The 23,498-nt window shown below is 38.3% G+C and overlaps 2 protein-coding genes across 5 annotated transcripts in view; both read right to left on the minus strand.

Moving 5' to 3' along the window:
• The window catches only part of ANKRD26 (ankyrin repeat domain containing 26), a 67,782-nt gene extending 61,247 nt beyond the window's left edge, over positions 1-6,535 (minus strand). For all 4 annotated transcript variants that reach the window (XM_061435801.1, XM_061435800.1, XM_061435799.1 and 1 more), the window contains exons 1-3: positions 6,116-6,535; positions 3,456-3,570; positions 3,121-3,294 (exon numbers count right to left, since the gene is read on the minus strand). In XM_061435801.1, coding sequence (XP_061291785.1) covers positions 3,121-3,294; positions 3,456-3,570; positions 6,116-6,345 — 519 coding nt within the window. In that variant the 5' untranslated portion in view covers positions 6,346-6,535. The remainder of the gene's footprint in view (positions 1-3,120; positions 3,295-3,455; positions 3,571-6,115) is intronic.
• A 12,102-nt stretch (positions 6,536-18,637) lies between these two features.
• YME1L1 (YME1 like 1 ATPase) overlaps positions 18,638-23,498 on the minus strand; it is a 29,583-nt gene continuing 24,722 nt past the window's right edge. The window contains exons 15-19 of the mRNA XM_061435807.1: positions 22,422-22,573; positions 21,662-21,788; positions 21,496-21,569; positions 20,370-20,456; positions 18,638-19,012 (exon numbers count right to left, since the gene is read on the minus strand). Coding sequence (XP_061291791.1) covers positions 18,869-19,012; positions 20,370-20,456; positions 21,496-21,569; positions 21,662-21,788; positions 22,422-22,573 — 584 coding nt within the window. The 3' untranslated portion in view covers positions 18,638-18,868. The remainder of the gene's footprint in view (positions 19,013-20,369; positions 20,457-21,495; positions 21,570-21,661; positions 21,789-22,421; positions 22,574-23,498) is intronic.

A 23,498-nucleotide genomic window follows, 5' to 3' on the forward strand; every position in this document is an offset into this window, starting at 1 on the left:
GCCTCTACATGCTGACCAAACAGTAGAATGGGCTCAAGGGGGACCAGATTTGGTTCTTTGAGAAGCCTGAAATGCAGACCTCTGCATGAGTCTCCTAAATTTTAAATGTTGACTCAATTTGCGGAGGTAAACTAAACATATCCAAGGGCATGCTTGGTCGATGGCCCGCTTGTGGTTTGACGTTTGCTGTTCCCAAACAGGTGGGAATAAAGCAAGTATTTGTAATGTGAAACCGTCCCTTCTTCATATCATGTGTTTCACAAAAAGTAGGCCCACCACATTATAAAAATTGCTATTAAGGCTCATAATTAAACATAATTTTTTTAAAAATCATAATTCCACTTCAAGAATGTTTCCACTGCCTGTTGAAACTACAATCTATCTCCAGAATTCCTCTAGATTGTTAATCAAATGGATATTGAGTTCCTAAGACTGCTGAAACTAAATCATCAAAACAATTCCCATCTATATTGTTACTAACTTCATGGGTTTTGATATTTAAAGCTCTCATTTTGCTTATGCCAGAGCTCAGCGAATCTAACAGACACACTGAAAAGTCTGTCCTGCAGCTGACACCAAAAGAAGGCTCATGAGTTACTATTACTGCAGTCAGGAAAACCCTGTTGGTAACAAACATCTGTTGACCTAATGACCTGGATGAAAACAGAAGGTGCAAAATCCTGAAAGGGTCAGACTCTACAGATGAACTGACTTCACCATGAGCAAATCTCTGAACTGAGTGCGACTGAATAATTAGTGGTTGGAAGGAAAAGGAGTTATCATTCAAGCCAATACATATTCCTTTTAACTTCTTAATCACACAGGCAGAGAAAAAGTCAGGTTAATGCTGTTGCAAAGGAAGGAGCTGATGGAAGTAGTTAGCATTGATCAAACTCCAACTCTTCTAGAGATTACTTATTTTTGAGATAGGTGCATTTAGAAATTACACTTATTCAGTCCATAGTTCTTCACCACAGATCATATCAGAATCTCAAGGAAACAGTTCTAAATACACACATCCAGGCCTTCCTCGATTTATTCCATCAAAATCTTCAGGGAACAGCCTAGGCTTGTAAATTTTTTTTATAAGTTTTCCCAAGTGATTGTGGTTTTCACCAGCACAATCTAGCCAAGAATTAGCATAGGAACCACTCCAGTCTCATCTTTTACCCACATGGCCAATTCCTTCTCTTACCTGAGGATTTGAATAAAAAAGAAAAGTGTAAGAGGTAGAAGTCATCAAAACAGCATGAAATTTTCCTGGGTAAACACTGGTAGATAGAACAGGGAGTGCTGCTGCTGCTGCTGCTAAGTTGCTTCAGTCATGTCCGACTCTGTGTGACCCCATAGATGGCAGCCCACCAGGCTCCTCCATCTGTGGGATTCTCCAGGCAAGAGAACTGGAGTGGGGTGCCGTTGCCTTCTCCAGAACAGGGACTAGTAAATTCAAAAGGCAACCTGATCTCATTATTTATAAACTACTTACTTTTCATCAAGACACTCTAGACTGGGGAACAGAGTCTAGACTCTTATCTAAGTGGCTGTTTCTGCCAGAATAGGATAAGATGTCAGTTAATTCTTTGTTCTCTTACTTCCCTCTTAATCACCACCTGTTCACTGCCAGTCTGATTTCCTCAAATTCTTCCTAAAATTGATATATAGGCTACTATACCATCCACTCACTCTCTTTCTCAAAATAACAACTATTATCCCTGAAAATGGAAAAGCACCTTACAGAAATATATAAACTGAAGGAAAAAAAAGACAAAAATCTCAGGACGTCTGTGGTGGTCCAGTGGCTGGGTCTCCAGGCTGCCAGTGTAGGAGCCTAGGTTCAATCCCTGGTCAGAAAACCAGATCTTGCATGGTGAAACTAAGACTCAGCACAGCCAAATAAATAAATATTAAAAAAAGAAAAAAAAAACACAACTCTTTTTGGCATTTCCCAACGGCCAAAATTCCAACTTGACCTATATTTTTCACCTGCTCTCTCCTTTTCCCTTTTCCTTTACTTTCTTAAACCTTGGGCAATAAGAGAGAAATCATTTTCATATAAATCATTTTTTTATAAAATAGGAATTTGTTAACAACAGCGAGATGTCTATTATGTTGTAAAATGTTTATGCTATGTTTGAGTTTTAAGAAAAAGTCTATTTCTAAGGCAAATTTTGCTTTACTGTGTTTTTATGCCAATCGAAAAAATTTCAGTGGGGGGCAGTATTTGGAAAGTTTTACCTTTAACAAGTGCAGTGTTACCACAAATATCTGCCATAAACACATGAATGAATGCTTTACTCTCTAATACTTCTTCAGAAATATTATAAAGTGAAATCTTAGACAATTAAGTTCTTTCAAAATATTTTAACTCAGGGAAGGCTGCAGCTTCCAAACACGGAAAACTGAGCCCACCTGTGAGAGTGGGGAGAGTTCCTGGCGGGACTGCAGCTGCAGGACGTCACATGTGTCCTGGAGGAAGAGCAGGAGGGCCGGTTTCGCCATCGCCAGCTCCACACGCACAGCTGCAACCCCACTGAGCAGCTCCCCGGGGCTGAATGCGGGAGACCCCGAGGTGTACATCGTGAACCAAGCGGTCACCAGCACAAGTGAACGTCCTTGCTAGGAGTCAAACATGACCTGACCCTCTTGGCCAGATCTCAGAACCAGGGTCCTGGAGGGCTCAGGGCTCCAGGCCTGCTGCCTCCAGGCCCACTTGCACTCACCCGGCTCCCCTCATGGGCACTGGGTCTCCTTCCTCCTCCCACCCACGCCCAGGGGCACCCATACCCTGAGCCCCTGGAAGCAGCCACTCCTCACATCACTTCACTCCTCCCAGGCCTTCATCATTTGTGGGCTCTAAGCCTACCACCCACTCCCAGGCACGTTCTGATGGGAAATCTTCCTTCTGGGGTAGACGGCTGGCTGGGAGACAGAGCTTTGTCCTTTCTGTGGACACAGACAAACATCCCCCACCCCTGCATTGGCCTTGGAGTTGTTTCCATGGTAACAGGGCTTGATGGACACTATTCAGTTTACCTATTTATATACTGTTACAAATAAAACAGTTGTAGATTTAAAAAATGTTTCACAAATATTTTGTAAACAAAGTTAGTTGAGTTATACCTTGTTCCTGGCTTCTATATTGGCATCGTAGGAAAGCAGCTTTGCTGCGAGTGATATATTCTGGCAAAAGACAGCATAGTGGAGAGCGGTGTTCCCACTGACATCCATGACATTTGGGTCGGCACCATGCTCCAGCAGAAGAGTCGCACACTCCTCTTCTTGGCATTCTACGGCCTGTCAGTGTTGTGCCAAGAAACAGAGTGTAAATTCTAGGAATTCAAAGTAAACAGTCCACAAGCTTCACCGGTTTGCTATATCTAAATGAGATGAATTCACTTTTGTCTCAGTAGTTAGATCACATCCACCTCGTGTGGACACGATTCGCTGCCCCATACCTTCATCAGCGCGGTCCTGTTTTCATTGTCACAGAGGTTAAGCAGGCATTTTCTCTCCAGGAGCAGAGTGACCACCGCTGAATGGCCATTGGCACAGGCCAAGTGGAGGGCAGTCCTATGAAAGCAAGAGGAGTTTTCAGGAAACTATAGTGTTACTGTTTCAAAACAAACAATTGTTCCTGTGATTGAAAACACTCAATAGCATGCTATTTCTATCCCTCTAAAACAAATATTTCGTTTCCTTCTGGAGAAAGAACATTATATATTAGTTTTAGCTCTTCTTACCACATTAATGAAAGAACCTACTTGAATAGAATAAGCATGACCTCGAGATTCAGCTCAACTTGGGTTTGAATTTGACTTGCACTCTGTCACTTATTAGCTATTGCTCACCCTCTCTGTACCCCAATTTCCTCATTAACATAATGGAGAGAGAGTAGTATTTATCTCACAGAACACCACAATGATACTAAATGAGATCCAAGGAAAGGATTTAGAACCACTTCTCACACAGATAACAGCTCAGTAATTGCTAAGTAATATTATCATACTTATTACTATTATCTTACAAGGACAACATCTCAATAAAGTCAAAGGTTATTACACATCCTTTGCAAATATGTTTTGAATATTAGAGACAACATTGTACTTCGCTGATTTTAATATCCTCATTTTCTTACTTTTGAACGTCTCTGACATTGGGATGAAATTTATAATTCACGTCTTTACAGCTATAATTGGTAGCATTTTTGTTTGTTTATTTCTCATTTTTCCTCTTCATCTAATTACCGTAAGGTCTTTTTTTCTAAGGTTGAAGTATAGATGATGTATATTGTATATTATTATATTTTATAGGTGGACAACATAGTGATTCACAATTTTTAAAGGTTATACTCCATTTAAAGTTATTATAAGATATAGCTATATTCTCTATGTTGTATAATATATCCTTATAGCTTGCAGGATTTTAATTCCCCCACCAGGGATCCAACCCCAGGCCCACAGTAGTGAGTCTTAACCACTGGACTGCCAGGGAATTCCCAAGATTCCTTTGACTTCTGAAAAGGCTGAAAGTTGTCAGAGGATACTAGTCCCAAAAGAATTCTAAAAAAAAGTTATAAATGAGAAATTCTTATCTGTGCCACATTCCTATTAGGGCCAGAAAGACAAGCCCCGTCTACTATTCCGACTTCCTACAGACAGCTTGATCTACAGAGAGTTTTAAGTTTTTTGTTTGTTAAATCAACCTCCATATTTCTTTTTCCTTTTTTTTTTTTTTTTGTGCCGAAACTCAGGAAACTCCAGAATTCTTGCTTTTGAAATCATTCTTAGACAGATGTTTGGGGTGGGAGGGAGGCTCAGGACTAAGAGTATGTAAGTATACTTAACAACTGATTTACGATGTTGTTTAGCAGAAAGCAACACAACATTGTAAAGCAATTATTCTCCAATTAAAGAAAAGTTAAGGTTAAGAACCAGTAGAAATAGAAAGAAAAAGAAGGTCTCTGTCAGCACACACACAAAACATGTATAAACAGGAATTTGTGTTTTCTTCTGGTACTTTTCTCACTGTGCATATTTAAAATTTTTGAACCATACTCCATCTGAAGCTTTTTTGTGAGATAAAAATCTAGTTATTTTTCTTTAAATAGTTACCAGGTTATTTCTCTACCATCTACACATAATTTATCTTTTCTAATAGAAAATATCACCAGTATCAAGTTCTAAATTCTTACATATGTTTGGGTGTTTGGGTAGTTTATATTCTGTTCCATTCATTTATCTATCTTTTCAGTTGTTAGTAAATGAATACTTTGTGGGCACTTACAGCACATTTTGACATCTAGAAGGGCAAATCTTCGTCTACTATACAAAACTTTTAATTTTATCACAACAATTAAAGACAGCATATGTAACCCAAAATCTTTAAAACCAAAATATGTTGATTTGGTTTAAATATTGAAAGACCATACATCCTAAGAAAATGTCTTCCTATTCAAGGACACAGCCAGCTCCCTACTTCAAAGCTTCTGAGGTCCTTCAGCAAAGAAAATATATACCTAGGCATACACTGATATAAAACAGATATTGAATTGTATCTTTACAATTTTTAATCCAGGAGTTGATCTGGCATGGGAGTTATTGTGTTCACTATGCAGTTTTCTATAATATATAACCTTAAGGTATAAAAATGTGTACATTAAAAATAAGATGCTAACAACATCAGAAATCTGTCCCCTGCCATGATCCACAATAGGCGATCCTATATAAAGAAGTATTTTCATAAGTCATATGAGAAAAAATGTGAGAGCCAGGAGATTCCAGATTTCTTGAAAGCTATATAACTTAAGAGCTCTTGCTCATGAGTACATCATGCTAACCCATGCATACTAACAAATAAAAAGAAAGATGAAGGGGAAAAAAAGATACTATTTATGTTTCATTTCATTACTCTGATTACCGACATTCAGTTAAATGACTTCAAAACTTATCAGTAAAGTGCTCTCTCTATAAGGGAAATTATAAGTGGGTCCTAAATGAGCTAAGCCTTTTTGCTGCCTATAAAGTCTGCAGGGCGCTGGATCCCAGGAAGGTGTCCAGGAGCCTTGGAGAGGAAACACACAGGAGGGACCTCTGCCAGGCCCTTCCACCCCGCTTACCTGTTCATCTTGTCCCTGTCGTTCAAGCCATTCTTCCCCAGCAACAGAATCTGCTGCACTTTGGCTACGTTCCCTACAATGGCAGCTTTGTGGATCTTTCCGAGGTCCTTGTCTCGGATGCGATACCCGGGCTGGAGGTTGATTCTATGACCGCCGTCTCTCCCCGGACTGATGGAGGAGCCTAAGGGCGACTCGCCCTTCTTACTCCCGAAGCCAAAAATCTTCTTCATCACAGAGCCCACGGGCTTCAAACACACCTCACCTCTCCCTCGGCTCTTCACTGTCCCCGAAACCCAATACTAATGGTACAGATAAGCCTAAGCAGTTCCCCCACAATATCCCAGTTGGGAAGCTCCGCGGTTTCCAATCTTTCAGTCCAGAAGAGTCGTAGCTAAGCGACACTGCTAAACACAGTGCGCCTGCGCGCCTCGGAAGCGGGCGTTCCCGTGTGTAAGCGCCGAGACTCGTCGGGCCATACTGCCAGTGCGCATGTGCTAGGCCCGGAGGCGCAAATCTGAGATTGACTGTGGGCGGTGCTAGGCACATTTCAATCAACTGTGCCAGTTGGCTAAGCGTTTCCGGATGCTTAACAAAAGATAGAGCAGGTGAGAAAGGCGTCTTTGCTGGAGAGACGAGGAGCTTCAGGATGCTGAAAGCCTGTCCCCCAGAGCTTTTTTAGGGCTCTTCTAAAAAACAACAACAACAACTCTAAATCTACTTACCCCTAAGCTTATTTATTCCTTTCCACATCTCTCTTGTACCAGCGAAATTTAGCAAGTGTAACTACAGAAGACTGATTTTCATAGTTCCAGAAATTGTGGTAACAGGTATTATCAAGTGCAAATTTAGGGGAAACCAACTTCCAGATTCATGGGAAATAGATGGGGAAACAGTGGAAACAGTGTCAGACTTTATTTTTCTGGGCTCCAAAATCACTGCAGATGGTGACTGCAGCCATGAAATTAAAAGACGCTTACTCCTTGGAAGGAAAGTTATGACCAACCTAGAGAGCATATTCAAAAGCAGAGACATTACTTTGCCAACAAAGGTCCGTCTAGTCAAGGCTATGGTTTTTCCTGTGGTCATGTATGGATGTGAGAGTTGGACTGTGAAGAAAGCTGAGCGCCAAAGAATTGATGCTTTTGAACTGTGGTGTTGGAGAAGACTCTTGAGAGTCCCTTGGACTGCAAGGAGATCCAACCAGTCCATTCTGAAGGAGATCAGCCCTGGGATTTCTTTGGAAGGAATGATGCTCAAGCTGAAACTCCAGTACTTTGGCCACCTCAGGCAGAGTTGACTCATTGGAAAAGACTCTGATGCTGGGAGGGATTGGGGGCAGGAGGAGAAGGGGACGACAGAGGATGAGATGGCTGGATGGCATCACTGACTCGATGGACGTTAGTCTGAGTGAACTCTGGGAGTTGGTGATGGACAGGGAGGCCTGGCGGGCTGCGATTCATGGGGTCGCAGAGTCGGACACGACTGAGCGACTGAACTGAACTGAACTCAGGTTCTCCAGATGAAACGAAACCGCGTTTCTGCATCCCTCTGATCCTCCATCTACACATTTTCTTCATTTTAATTTTTTGCTTTTATCGTCCCCAAATCTTTAATCAACCTGTCAGGCGAGTGTATGCTCCTCGGTTCTTTGTCTCGACACAACAAAGATTTGGAGTGACAGACATTAAACCCCCTCGGAGTGTCACAGCTCTCGGCTGTTTGCCTCCGCTTTTTATGTTTTTTTCTTCCCCCTAGGCCTGCTCTATGCAAATTGGCCTTGTCAGGAGTGCTGTTCTACCTGAAGTCCTCCCCCAAGTTCTGGGACCTTCCTTTGACCTTCCTCTGTTCTATTTTCGTGGGCTTCTCCATTGTTTTCTAGCCACCGCCATTTTGGACTCCTTTTCCCTATTCTAACTAGCTAACAAACCCATGATTTATTTTGGAGCATAGTGTAACATTTGATAACTTTTAAAAAAAAATTACCATTCACGTGTCCGAAATAATCCATCTTTTCTCATCTAGTTTAAAATACCACTTTTTAACTCTGATGTTCTGTTTCTGGGTTTTCCATTCTGTTCCATTGAACGGTCTGCTGCTTCCAGCGTAGGTAGTATATAAAATATATTTTAATATCCTTTATAGGTCCAAAGTTCCTCCCCTTATTTGTCCTTTCCAGCATTCTCTTTGCAATATTTATTTCTACATTATTTGCTGCTAAGTCGCTTCAGTCCTGTCCAACTCTGTGCGACCCCATAGATGGCAGCCCACCAGGCTCTGCCGTCCCTGGGATTCTCCAGGCAAGAACACTGGAGTGGGTTGCCGTTGCCTTCTCCATTGTGTGAAAGTGAAAAGTGAAAATGAAGTCGCTCAGTCGCGTCCGACTAGTAGCGACCCCATGGACTGCAGCCTACCAGGCTCTTCCATCCATGGGATTTTCTAGGCAAGAGTACTGGAGTGGCTTGCCATTGAGATGACTGTTTAATCACCATGCCAGTTAAAGAGAATTCTCGGTGAAATTTGCATTAATTAGGTTAAGAGAAATAATTTTAACTTGACAATCACTTGTATCAGTGTATCCAGGTAGTTGTTATGTCTCTGTCCTATTTTATGTCCTTCATTAACCTTTGGAAGCTTTTTTTTTTTTTTTTTTAATGTAAATCCTATACCCTTCTTGATGTATTTATATCTGGGCTTTTTAAAATTTTTACTGTGATGGTACTTGATTTTTCATAATTTATGAATGATTACTGTTTTGATATCTGGGTATTCTTTTGACAACCAGAATCAAGAACTTTTAAAATTATAATCTTGTCATAGGAAGAGTTGAGTTTCTGGTGGTACTTAAGGAAGGCACAAACTGTTGGTATAGATTTCACCAGAAAGATGTAATACTGATAATATGCAAGATTGTAAAAAAATCAAGCAAATGCAAACAAGATGGGCTTTTTAAAAAACTGAAGTGTAAGACCATTGCAACAAATTAAAAAACACTTAATATAGCTAAATTTCACTAAAATCCTATTAGCCAGATTTTTCAGTAATTTGCTAACTAATTTGTGTGTGTACGTGCTCAGCTGTGTCTGACTCTAGGGACATCTTTTTTGTTTCCTCTTAATAATCTCTTTGTTCATTTGCTTTATTCACCCACATCTATTTCCCACTCCGAAGTGTGTGTAATCATCATAATGGCCTTGCAGAATATTATCAACTCCATTTTTATGAGGCATCTTATGCTCTATACTTGTTCCATCCTCTTTAACATTTCCCAAACTTTAAATCTTTTCTCGTTTCCATCTGTCTGCAACTTGTGTGTTTCCATCTTTATTCCATTTCTTAGAAATAAAGCAAAACAGGTTGAATGCATACTGCCATAAACAGGTGAATATACCGAAACTTCTTTTAATGTAGTTATTGATCCAGTAGTTACAATTGGACTAAACCCAGTATTGTGGGTGAAGCAGAAGCAGGCTCACAAGTTAATAGAAAACAGGCTAACCCAAAACTCACCAAGTTCCTGTTCCATTTATTAATGATTTGAACTTAATGACTTTAAAACTTTTGATTAACCAAATTCAAAAGGAACAGATACCTCCATTGCACAAGATGCACCAGCAAAATCTGAATGTATGGCAGCCTTATTTTACAGCAAAACAAATTAATTTACGTACTTATTCTTCAGAGGCCATTTAATGCCATTTTGTTCTTTGTAGACTGAATTGACAACAAGTTTTTGGGATTAGTGACTCAGAAGCCAAGTGTTCAGACCTTCAGCAGAAATTGCTGCTGGAATGCACCAAAGAACTCTGAAAAGAGGCTGGGTCCCTGTTGAAGTGATGTTCCAGAATAGTGTTTTCACTGATTAAAGAGCAATGAACAAAAATGAAAACAAAAAAATATTTCTCAGGGCTATCCAGCTTAGCCACACCAAATGGTTTTGGTGTATGTGACTGGTATCAATTCTTGATCACCAAGCATTTGCTTCCTACAATAGCCCAACCAAAAAATTATCTTTTGTCTTCTGCCTTCACAGTATTCTCCAGGGTGACCTATGAGACCAGTAAAAACTATAGTGGTATCTGAAAAAGACTCCTGACACTTCCTGAAGCAGCCTGGAATGAGGGTCAAAGCCACTACCAAGCTGCAAGGAGATCAGAACTACACACCAGGACTTCAGGTAGGTTGTCAAGATTTGGTTTACTCTAGTGTTTTTGTATGGACCAAGATACTCAAGGAGTCATTAGGTCATCTCTAAACTTCTCTATCTCCTTGGTCAAATGCTGTCTGGATCCCCAAGCAATGGAAACCTAAGATTTCCCATTCCCAATTTCTATGGAAACAGATGCCCTCTAGAAAGCTGTTGCCTAGAATACCCACAACTAAGACTCCTACTAAGCCTATCTAAGATTCAAATAATACCCTGATGGTGAATAAGCACATTACTGGAAAACAATATAGAGTTGAGAACTTATTAATATAACAAAAACTACACAAATCAATGAGAAATGATATGGATTATTAATAAATGGTTTGGGAAAAATCAATTATTGATAAGAAGTAACTACACATCTCAAGGTATCACCAAAATAAACTCCAGGTTAGTACATGTTTAGTCTTTTTAATAAAAACCATTAAATATTTTAGAAGAAAATATGGATGAGTGGTATGATGTTTAGAAGATCTTTCCAAAAAAATGGAAATTAGAAAATATCAGTACATTTGGCCACATAAAACTTGAGACCAAAAAATTCAGTATAAATCCAAATATAGAAAAGGAATGAAAAGACATAACTAATGAAACATTCTTAGCTTACAATTAAGGAACTACTTGTTTTTTTTTTTTTTTTATGATCAAAGGATACCATCGGTTCACAAATTAACCATCAGATCAGATCAGATCAGTCGCTCAGTCGTGTCCGACTCTTGGCGACCCCATGAATCGCAGCACGCCAGGCCTCCCTGTCCATCAACAACTCCCGGAGGTCACTCAGACTAACGTCCATCGAGTTGGTGATGCCATCCAGCCATCTCATCCTCTGTCGTCCCCTTCTCCTCCTGCCCCCAATCCCTCCCAGCATCAGAGTCTTTTCCAATGAGTCAGCTCTTCGCATGAGGTGGCCAAAGTACTGGAGTTTCAGCTTGAGCATCATTCCTTCCAAAGAAATCCCAGGGCTGATCTCCTTCAGAATGGACTGGTTGGATCTCCTTGCAGTCCAAGGGACTCTCAAGAGTCTTCTCCAATACCACAGTTCAAAAGCATCAATTCTTTGGCGCTCAGCCTTCTTCACAGTCCAACTTTCACATCCATACATGACCACAGGAAAAACCATAGCCTTGACTAGACGGACCTTTGTTGGCAAAGTAATGTCTCTGCTTTTGAATATGCTATCTAGGTTGTTCATAACTTTCCTTCCAAGGAGTAAGCGTCTTTTAATTTCATGGCTGCAGTCACCATCTGCAGTGATTTTGGAGCCCAGAAAAATAAAGTCTGACACTGTTTCCACTGTTTCCCCATCTATTTCCCATGAAGTGATGGGACTGGATGCCATGATCTTCGTTTTCTGAATGTTGAGCTTTAAGCCAACTTTTTCACTCTCCTCTTTCACTTTCATCAAGAGGCTTTTTAGTTCGGGTACCAGAAATTTTCTACTCTTGACATGGATAGCAGTTCAATTTCATCATCTTGCCTCAAGACATTTGCTCTTCAGTTCTGTGATAATTTAATCCACTGGGATCTTGATATTCTCACTGCCTTACAGCTCACCAAATTTACCCATTAAGTGGATGACTTCATACTGATGGTACTAGGTGCATAAGAAATAGGATATAGTTTGAAAGTCCTGGTAAAAATTTATGTGAGAATTTATGTTAACCCACTTTTAAAAAACAAATCAGCATTATCCATTTAAAGAAATACCCCCAAATTAAGCACAAAGCTAAACTATCACCTTGGCATCACAAATTTTTATAAAATATATATTTACAAAATATAATGTTAACAGTATAATCAGTTCTAACAGTGACCAACAGCTTTGGTGGATAAATGAACTTTGTGATTTAGGATACTGAGAAGCATAGTAACAGATCACTTTTCTTAAAAAAGGTTTATTTTAAAAAGGTCTATTTTTTTAAATAAAATCTAACCAAAGGAGATAATTTTCTATGTATTCCTCCAACAACTGTTTCTTCAAATTATGTATGAGGATTTGAGATTTTATGACACCAAGAAGCAGCATGAACTTAAGAATATTAAAATCTAACAAGGATGAAAAAGTATACAGAAAGTGGAACCAAACCACAGCACAGGTAAGCACTTGCCCATCTGTCAACTTCCCAAACAGGAAAAAAAAAAAATCACATTGAAAGTGAGTGTTAGTCGCTCAGTTGTTGCAACTCCATGGACTGTAGCTTACCAGGCTGCTCTGTCCATGGAATTCTCCAGGCAAAAATCCTGGAGTGGGTGTGACCTTTCCCTTCTCCAGGGGATCTTCCCAACCCAGGGATTGAACCCAGGTCTCCTGCATTGCAGGCAAATTCTTTACCATCTGAGCCACCAGGGAAGGCCAAAGTTTTGCTAAATTTTTAAGTTAGCTTTCTTTGTGCTGTAACAGTAAACACTATCTTTCACCAAAGTTAAAAATTAAAAATTGTGAACCTTTTGGCCTCGCATTGTTAACACTGACAACATGCTTCTACCTGGCAGGTGCTATGCTTTCTCCCCACCAGGGAACACTGCACCAGGCTTTGCAAAGTTTGACTCACAGATTTCTTAACAATCATTCAGTTATTTCGTATTTTTTATTATAGTGGATTTAGGTTTCTTTTTGAACAATGATGCATTTCCTAATAATATAAAAAGAGTCTCTCTTGTTCTTCCTGAAATCCTTTAGCAACCATCTTCTTCAATCCTATTTTGTCTTCTTCCTCCATCTTCTCTAACCTCTGCGTCTTTCATCACCTAGTTCAGAATTTCTAGGAGAGCTATACAGACATTACTAACATCTCAAGTTTACTAACAACTGGTCTTTAACATGTGAAAGGAGGAAACTGGTTGATCAAAGATGAAATACCTCTTGTGTGAATCAACCCATAATACCTTAAGGAATTTCATATGCTACAGGTCTTGAAGTTATCATTTTATCCACTTAACAGATCCTTCTATGTACAAGATACTGTTAACCTGGCACTCGATCCTACCTTGCATATTTTATCTTCTACTATTATATATAAAATAAATAAGGACTTACTGTATAGCACAGGGAATTATACTGTATCTTGTATTAACTTATAATGGAAAAGAAGCTGAAAAAGAATATAGATATATATATATAACTGAATCACTTTGCTGTATACTTGAAACTAATACATTATAAATTAACTATACTTTGTAAATTATTTTACATTGTAAATTAACTATACTTCAACAAAAACTTAGAAAGTACAAAGACAGCAGAAGCTTTGTTAGTTTTTCACACATGTATCCCATACATGATTATGATGGAATCTACCGATCCTGAAAAATCTTATGAATTGTATGACCCAAGAGTTTTCAAACAAAAATCTGTTAATGTATGTAATCACTATTTTTGACTCATGGAATATAATTAGAAGGCAACACCATCTCCTACTACCCTTTGAAATTTTCAGAGGTTCTTTCCTCAACCCAGGTTGAAAAACCTTACTCTCAAATAATAAGTCCAGAATTGCTTTCACTCACAAAGTACTTAAAAAGAATGTCCAATCTCTAACTATAAAAACACCAAGTCAAGGTTAACCAGCTCAGCCACACTACAGGATGCCCACGTGCAGTAGGGGTGGAAGGCAGGCATGGTCCTCTTTAGCTTTCCTGCCTAATTCCATTCTTCCTCCTTTAGATGGCAGTTTATGGTTTCCGACCCGCCAGGATCAAAACTGCAGGGAGTAGCAGAGTTATGTGAGATGGTTTTGAGCAGTCTGGATCTGGCAGTTATTTTAAGCTATTACTCTCAGTGGTATTTCTGTGCCCACAGCTTTCTCACCTGTAACTCCATTGACCTAAGTGTATGTAATCCACTCTGTTGACTTTTCTTCTTCGCTCTTAAGGAATCCAGAGCACCATTTCAGATTATCCTTTTCTGGGGCCCGTCCACACCTCTAAGTGCCCTTTTGTATAGTATCTAACGTGGATCCCCCAATATGGCTCACTTTCTCGCTAGACCAACATTTGGTCCTAAGTAAGCATTCAAAAGGAATTTGTCAAAGCAAATGCAGAAAATGCAGAATAGTCTCAATACATTAGCAGTTCTTCTCCCGTCCTGAGCCAGAGTTACAAGTTTTAGATTCCAGGTTCCCTGGGCATGTTACACACCTGCTTCCAGAACTGCAGAAAATTAGATTCCTAACAAGCTCCCCAAACTAGGTTTTACATCCTCTCTCTCTCTGTAGCCCTCCCTCTTTGACAGCTCTGTAACCTTTTTTCATGAAATGCATTCTCAAACTCATAACAGATTAGCCACCCATTATATTCTTGTATGAAGCACTGACACAGAACTAAATTAAGTTTCTATTTTAAAAGACAGGAGGGGGTATAGGGGAATTACATTCTTGCCTATAAGAACAGGGATCAGTGTGACAGAATAGGGGGCAAGGGAGAATTTGCATAGAAATAAAAACCTCAGTTCAAACGTATCAACTCTCCAAAGTTTATGTCCATGACTAAGTGTTGTTTCTTTCAATCCAAAGATCAAGTCTACATTCCAACATATTTTATTAAAATATTACATACTTACATTAAAAAATGTTTATAACTAGGCAGATTGAAATAACTCAGTATTTACTTTTGAAATGAGTATGAACAAATACAAAGAATATCTAAAAATAAAACACATATCAATTATCAAAAGTAGGTATAGGTTACTCGTAAAACTCTGGCACTGTGGTGGCTTTGAACAGATAGCTTTGAAAAGTTTGAGTCCTCTTGAAATCTATCCTTATGAAGTTAATTTGGGTGGAATGTGATTCAGAATAAGTTGGAAAATTCATGTTCAGCATGATGAGGGGAGGAGACTGATGAATCATTTCAAAAAAGCAGCTATAAATCTGGACAAACTGTTGAATAAAATAGCCATCTCAGCACTCTGGAAATGAACTGAATATCTACAACAAACTAAGAAGTGCTTACTCCTGACAACCAGTTCAGGAAAGAACCTGTGAGCCTGTGGGCTTCCTGTGCTGCCGCATCCTGGACCTTTGCGGGCAGTGGTTCAACCAGCGTGATGGCAGATCCTGGGAACAAGGTCTGCTGCCACTGCCAGAAAGGACTCACCTGACTTGACGCACTATAAAACGGTGAGCTCAAGTTGTCAGCAAACAGGGTTCGCTGAGGTTATAGTCCCATGTGGGGCAAACAACGGAGTAGCGAGGGATTTCACTGCAAGTTCTGAGAGGGAAGACAGCCATCTGCGTTTTATAAGCACTTCTAAATACTCTGGGTTTACAGGCATGCAAAGCGGAAACAGAGGCCATCCACATACTCACAGTTGCCCAAACCTGCACACATGCACAAGGGAGAGGAAAAAGCCCACCAGAAAGCAAAGACCAGACAAGACTTGCAAATGAGCTGAACACTGAACGTACTTGCCAGCCCACACAGATCCACTGGCAGAGTGGAGGCCTGACTGATGGGGTTTGAACACAACCTCTGTCCAATCCTTTGGCTAAATACTAAGCTATGCAGTCACAGCAGAAACCGTTAGGAAGCAAGAGTTAACATTTTTTAAAAAAAGGAGCAGACACACTCATGGCTGTACACTGTCATGGAGACAGATTTCACAAATTTACTGATGGCAAATTACTAAATAAGAACAAACCTCTAGGGAAAAATTTCAGAATCAGTAATTGCTACATTATCTGAAATTCAACAAGATTACAAAGAAAGAAGAAAATGTACCCTTAGTGAGGAAGAAAAGTATTCAGCTGGAATTGAGTATCTCCAGATGCTGGAGTTAGCAAAGATTTAAAAGCAGCTATTATGAGCATGCTCAAAGAACTAATGGAAGTCATGTTTAAAGAATTAATGAGACCTATGATGAAAATGATGCAATGCATAAAGAATCTCAATAAAGAGATACAAAATATAGCAAAGAACCAAATACAAACTCAGAGCTGAAAAATATAAGATGTAAAATGAAAAATTCAGTTGAAAGAAGAATCAGTAAAGCTGAAGAATCAACAGAAAGTATTCAATCTGAAGGAGAGAGAGAAGCAATGAAAAAAACGAACAAAGCCTCAGAAACCACATCAACATCAAGTACATCAACACATGTGAAAAAGAATCCCAGAAGGAGAAGAGAAAGGGTAAATAAATATATTTGAAGAAATAATTGCCCCAGACTTCTCAAATCTGATGAAAAACATTTTATCCAAAGATCCAGGAAGCTCAACAAATCCCAAGTAGAAAAGCGTCAAGGAGATACACACTTAATACCCATCAAACTGTTAAAAAGACAAGGCTAAGGGGAACTTCTTGAAAGCAGCAATAGCTATTTACTATTAACATAATCATACATAATCATTGACACTGACCTCTCACCAAAAATAATGGAGGTCAGGAGTTTGTAAGATGACATGTTCGAAGTATTTAAAGAACAAACTTAATTAATCATGTACTCCATATCCAGCAAAAATATTCATAAAAAAACAAAAGGCAAATAAAGACTCCCCCAGATAAAGACTGAGGATTTAAGATTATATAAAGCAGTAGTTATGTCACTGTACTGTCAAGTTGCTATAAGACATACAAATGTAACATGACAACCACCGCACAAAGAAGAGAAAAAAAGGAGATATATCAGAACAATGTTACTGTATTTTTACAGAATTAAATCTGTATTATTTTGAAGTAGGCTCTAATTAAGAGTGATAAATTCATATTGTCATCCCTAGAGCAACTGCTAAGATAGAACTCAGAAGAGGAGGGAGGGAATTCCCTGGTGGTCCAGTGGGTAGGAATCTGTGCTGTCACTGCCAAGGGCCTGGGTTCAATCCCTGATTGGGGAACTTATGGGGAAGTTCCCATAAGGCATGTCACACAGCCAGGAAAGAAAAAAACCACAAGATTCATGTGATAAAGGACCTGTCTTCAGAATATGTGATCTCTTACAACACAGAAGACAACAAACCAAAGCAGGGAGGGAAGATCTGAATGGACATTTCTCCAAGAGGACATACAAAAGGTCTACCAGAAGATACTCAAAATCACCAGTCCAAGGGCAACGTAAATTAAATCTACGATGAGACTCTACTTCGTACCCACTAAATGACCGTCAAAAGATAAGACTGTAAGAAACGTACAAGATATGGATAAACTGGAACATTTCATACACTGGTAGCTGGAACACAAAATTATATACTTAAATAGTTACTTTTAAAACAGTTCATCAAGTTCTTATGAAGTCAAACAGAAACTCAGCACCTCAGGCAGCAATTTCTGGAAGTCCACCTATGGAAATGAAAACGTGTCCACAAAAAGACATGTATACACATTCGTATAAACAGACAGGGGGCAGGGAGAAGAGGAGAAAGGGAGGAAGGGCCAGAAGAAACTGAGGCAAATGAAATCAGTTGGTGAATCTGAATCAAGAGTATAAGGGAGATCATTGTATTATTCTGATAATGTTTCTCTAAGGTTGAAAGTACATCAAAATTTTAAATTACCCAAACAAAAGGGCAAGAGTATCATGCAGCAAGCTCCCTCCATCAACCTCAATGAAGACCATAAACAATTTAAAAGTTACTAGAAAACTATAGGTAATTTTAATAAAATCACTTCAAGAATATAATTTGGTTGTAAAACCAATACAATGTGCTCTAAAATAATTTTTCTACTGAGCTAAAGTCATCTGTAAATCCTGTAACAACACATTAATATTCACAAAATCGGACTGAAAAGTAAACACAACTTTCCATTTCTAACACACAGTAATTCAAAAGTTCACTCTGAAGGGGACTGAGTGTTTGGTTTTATTTTGGTTTCACTGCCAAGCATAATTACATTATTATTCGGAATTTGAGGTGTGTTACTTGTTTATTTAACAAAATACTGTTGCTCTGAAATAAGCTTCATTTTCAGAGTGATAGTAATGTTTTTTAAAAAGAAATCACGAAAATGCAAGCTGGATTTTTTAAAAGTTATAATCATTCAAATTCTGATTGTATCCATAGGTTCATAATTCTCTACTCTTATTTTTTTAAAAAAACACTTTATATACGATCAATCTAGATCATAATTAAGTGCATCTTAATGAAGTTTCCACTAATGAACGTAGAACTACGATGTACTAATAGCCAAACAGCATCATTTCTTTATCAAAGATAAATGGTACTATCTAGAAACAAAGACAATCCTTCATGAATTTTTACTTTGCTAAGTAAAAATACCTCCCAAGAGCTAAAGGCACACTTTCTATTCACATCTAACACTGTAACCAACCATAAAATCATTACTGATTTTCAACTTAATAACCAATTAACACTTCTCAAACAAGCTGTTTTCAATCCTGATAGCTCTTTATTTTCTTTAATAAACTTGCTATTTGCAATAGGTGTTCATCATGAGAATAATCAAAATTAGATGAATGTGACAACAGAGTGACAAAGTGTTTCACACCTCTGAATGATACCAGGTCAAGAATGGGAGAAAGAGTTGCAAAATAAGACTACTTCAGTGCTACTTATGGTCTTGCAATAAAACCAACAATACATCCAATTCAAGAGCTATCATCTCACTTCCAACTTCTTCCCCTCAAGAACAATTTGAATCTCTTTGGCATCCAAAGTCTCGTAGGTCAACAAAGCTTCTGCCAGATTCTTGTGCTCTTTCGCATGAGTCTTCAAGATATGTTTTGCTCGCTCATATGAATCCTGAAATATAAAGCAGATATGTAAAAGGCAGAAACTTGAGAAGCAAAACCATAAATGGGAAAAAAAAAAAAAACCCTTTACATACTCTAAAAAATATATAAGATCTACTGATTTCTATCTATAAAACATAAAAGCATTTAAAAGCTTGGTTCCCTGACAATAACTTTCATACTTTCCAGTGCTGTATTTTTAACCTCCTAATCTATCCTATAGATAACCAAGGTCCACTTACACAAAAAGCTACTGAAGAAGTAAAAGTATACACTACTCATTTGCATTCTAAGTAAGGTCTATAAACACAGAAATCTATTTCTTTATTCAATATACATGCTAAAAGTAAAGGGAGTTTGTTTGTTCACTTTGTCTCTTAACATTTCACCAATTTACTCAATCTAGAATGGCCAGAAAAGACACAGATTTTCATTCTTTTACTTGGTAATACATTCACTTTGCAAAACTGTAACAGTCTATCACTAGAGGTGACCTTTGACTTTCATACTTATTTTTTTTGCAACCCACCTTGAACTTATCACTTAAATGCTTCAATTCTCCTTTCAAAGAGAGTCTGAATTAAGTTTATCAGTTTATGAATAATGGCAATAATAACAGTTCATTTTTGACAGTATCACATTTGCCTGTGCAAATGTCAACATTTGAATAACTAATCATTTTTGCCCTTATAAAAATGGATAGAAAACATAAAAATGAATTTACCAAAACCAAGAAACACAGGTATATAAATATAATACAATTACTAGACATTGTGAACATAACCATAATGTCCAAATGAAATAACCACATTAAATATATAAATTATTAGAAATATATTATGGAATATTATAGCTAATAATCAAGGATTAGCAGAAAGTTTAAAAACTTCCTTGGAATGAACCCCTTACTTTATAACATGTAAAACTATCAGGTTTCACACTTTTAGGCTCATGTACATTTGAACCTGGGGCTTCCCTGGTGGCTCAGATGATAAAAAATCTGCCTACAATGCGGGAGACCAGGTTCAGTCCCTGGGTTGGGAAGATCCCCTGGAAAAAGGAATGGCAACCCACTCTACTATTCATGCCTGGAGAATCCCATGGACAGAGGAGACTGGCAGGCTACAGTCCATGGGATTGCATTTGAGCCTAATACAACACATAATACCCAAGTAAGCCTGCCATCTAGTGGAAAGAGTACCTACTGTACTTCCGGTAGCAATGGTGCCCCTATTAACTTTATGAGCTATATCGACATTTCTAAAGAACTGTGGAACTTTAGCTATTTTGCATGCACCCAAATACTCAGGCACATTTTGACTAAACAGATAAACAAACATTAAAAGAAAAAAAAAAAAGATTATTACCCTCAAAAGGATTCTGATTTCCTGTTCAATAGCAGATTGAGTTTCTGGACTCAGTTTCCCTGTATCACTGTAGGTCATAACTCCAAGCTAAAATCAATGAAAAGAAAGAAATTCAACATAAAAACCTCTAACTAATGTATGTAACAGAGGGAGGACTATACCATATATAAGAAAATAAGTATCACGGGAGCAAGGAAAAATTACAATACAAAAATGCCCTTGAGGGCAAAAAAAAATTCATTCTTCTTCTGAAAGTAGAATAAGTGAAGTGAAAGTCGCTCAGTCGTGTCCAACTCTTCGCGGACCCCATGAACTATACAGTCCATGGAATTCTCCAGACCAGGATACGGCAGTGGGTAGCCTTTCCCTTCTCCAGGGGATCCTCCCAACCCAGGGATCTAACCCAGGTCTCCCGCATTGCATGCAGATTCTTTACCAGCTGAGCCACAAGGGAAACTATAATACTAAAATGTACAGAGAGAATTTTAAAACCCAAGTATGGTTCTAAGTGGGCTTCCGGTTGGCGCTAGTGGTAAAGAACCTGCCTGCCAATGCAGGAGATATGAGACATGGGTTCGATCCTGGGTTGAGAAGATCCCCTGGAGGAGGGCATGGTAATCCACTCCAGTATCCTTGCCCGGAGAATCCCATGGACAGAGGAGCCTGGTAAGCTACAGTCCATAGGGTTGCACAGACTCAGACGTGACTGAAGCAACTTAGCATGCATGGTTCTGAGTACCTTCTTGGAAAACTTTAGCAGCTATTCTAGTCCAGAAACTCACAGTCACAGTATATTGGAATTGCTTCACGGAGCCACAGTGATAAAGCAGATATATAGAGTATGTGGAAAGGGCAAATTAAGCAAGCTCACAGAAAGAGCTAAATAATTTATATTATCATTTGGTTAATTCATGAATAACTGTTACTGTCTGAGCAGCTGGAATAGAAAGAATGTGTGCCATTTCTCAGAAAATGAGATTTAATTTATAAAGTACGCTTTGTCAAATCCATTTGGAATGAAACAGGAAAATCTATCAATTTATAATAGAACCCTCTCTCAGAAAGAGATACTACACTCTTCACATTATCATGTGACACATGAGGGAGGGTTAAAATTAGCTATTACCTTTTCACTCATTCCAAATTTGGTGACCATGCGCTTTGCTATTTTGGTTGCATTATCAAAATCACTGGAAGCACCTAAAATTTTAAAATATACATATAACTCAAGTTAAAAAAAAATCTTTAAATGAATGAACACAATTTGAACTAAAGTCATTATTTACAGTAACCTGTTGTAATATGGTCACTTCCAAATATAAGCTCCTCTGCCACTCTTCCTCCCATGCTGACGTCCATCTGGGCAAGCAGCTGAGCTCTAGTTTCATTCCACCGATCATTCTCAGGCAACAGGGACACCTAGACAATTGAAAAGCAAAAAGAAAATTCACACACAGTTTTGAAATACATATTAATAACCTGAATTATCATTTGTCTCTCTTACTTAATACCATGATGCTGAAAACTCAGCAACATTTCATAGAGACAGTCATGGTGACTGATGACCAAACCAGAAATGTATAAAATGAGGAAAGCAGAAGTGCATTTTATAAATAAGTAGTTAATGGTGCAATACAGCTGTCTGTCCTTCACTGAATAAAAATATTTAAAATGTCTATAATTAGAAAGATATGAAAATGAAATGTATGCTCAATGAGATAAAACTTGGAAAAACTGAACCAGTCATTATGATACATAATTTCTTCTGGGGAGAAAACAGCAACTACACATTTACGAATTATATTTTGTTGTCATTCCTGAATTAAATGTCATAATTTAAATATACTATCTGAAATATTAAAGATATCCTTTATTAGCAGATAAATTTCACACATATGTCTGAATTCAAGACAGTTGAGGAAGTTAAAGAAGAACATATCAACATACTTAGGAAGTAGCTGAATTTTCTTTTGAAATGTTTTCATCAGTAATTTCCTTCATAAGGTACTAGGGAGCATTATCCAAAAGAAAAGAAAAACTAAAGGTACTCACGTGTCCAAGTGTTGGCCCTCGAGGCATGATTGTAGCTTTGTTGATAGGCATTGCATCTTTAGTGTAATATGCAATAATAGCATGACCAGATTCATGATACGCTGTGATCGTTTTGTTTTTGTTATCAATTTCCACACTTCTACGCTCAGGGCCTAAGAATAAAAATTTACTTAAGTAAAATACTCCATTAGGAAAGAATATTTAAGTGAATGAAATTCATATGCCTCAAAGTCATTCTTAGAGTAATATGATTTAATATCATTAATATTTTAAAACATCGTGAAAGTTTAAAAAATGAGTAGACTCCACTCTATAACACATGTAAACCATAATTTGTCAACTGAAAACCAAATTCTAAGAACTATAATTTTACTTCTTATATCAAAAGGAAAAAACTATTTCTAGAAAATAAACTTCTAACAGGAATAACATAACAACCTGTTTTGAAGCCAATTTAAATAATCTTTATTTTACTTTCTTTTTGGCTGTGCTGCGTCTCTCTGCCGCGTGGGCTTTTCTCTAGTTGTGGCGAGCAGGGACTACTCTCCGGTTGTGGTGCACAGGTTTCTCAATGCAATGGCTTCTCTCGTTGCAGAGCTCAGGTTCTATGCTTCAGTAGCTGTGGCGTGTGGGCTCAGTAGTCGTGGCTCCTGGGCTCTAGAGCACAGGCTCAGTAGTTGTGGCACATGGGCTTAGTTGCTCCATGGCATGTGGGATCTTCCCAGATCAGGGACTGAACCTGTGTCTCCTGTATTGGCAAGTGGCTTCTTTACCACTGACCCACCAAGGAAGCCCCCTGAAGCCATTTAGGGTTTAAAATAAAACTTAAATACTGAAAAATAGTAAAAAGTTAACTATTCTTTAATCAGCAATATCAGATAAGAAGAAAACCATGGGCACCTTCAAAGAGTATAATATACGGTGTATTTGTTCTGTAAGAGGCCAAACTTTGTGCTATGTTTGAGTATATATTTGCATGTTTCTATACCTTTTGTTTTTATAACCTTTCTTTCAAAATTAAGAATTTTTTCTCTAACACAATGAACAGCATAACATAGGAAAAAAAGAAAAGAAACC

Source organism: Bos javanicus, chromosome 13 (assembly GCF_032452875.1).
Source record: "Bos javanicus breed banteng chromosome 13, ARS-OSU_banteng_1.0, whole genome shotgun sequence".
In the NCBI taxonomy this organism is placed as follows: domain Eukaryota; kingdom Metazoa; phylum Chordata; class Mammalia; order Artiodactyla; family Bovidae; genus Bos; species Bos javanicus.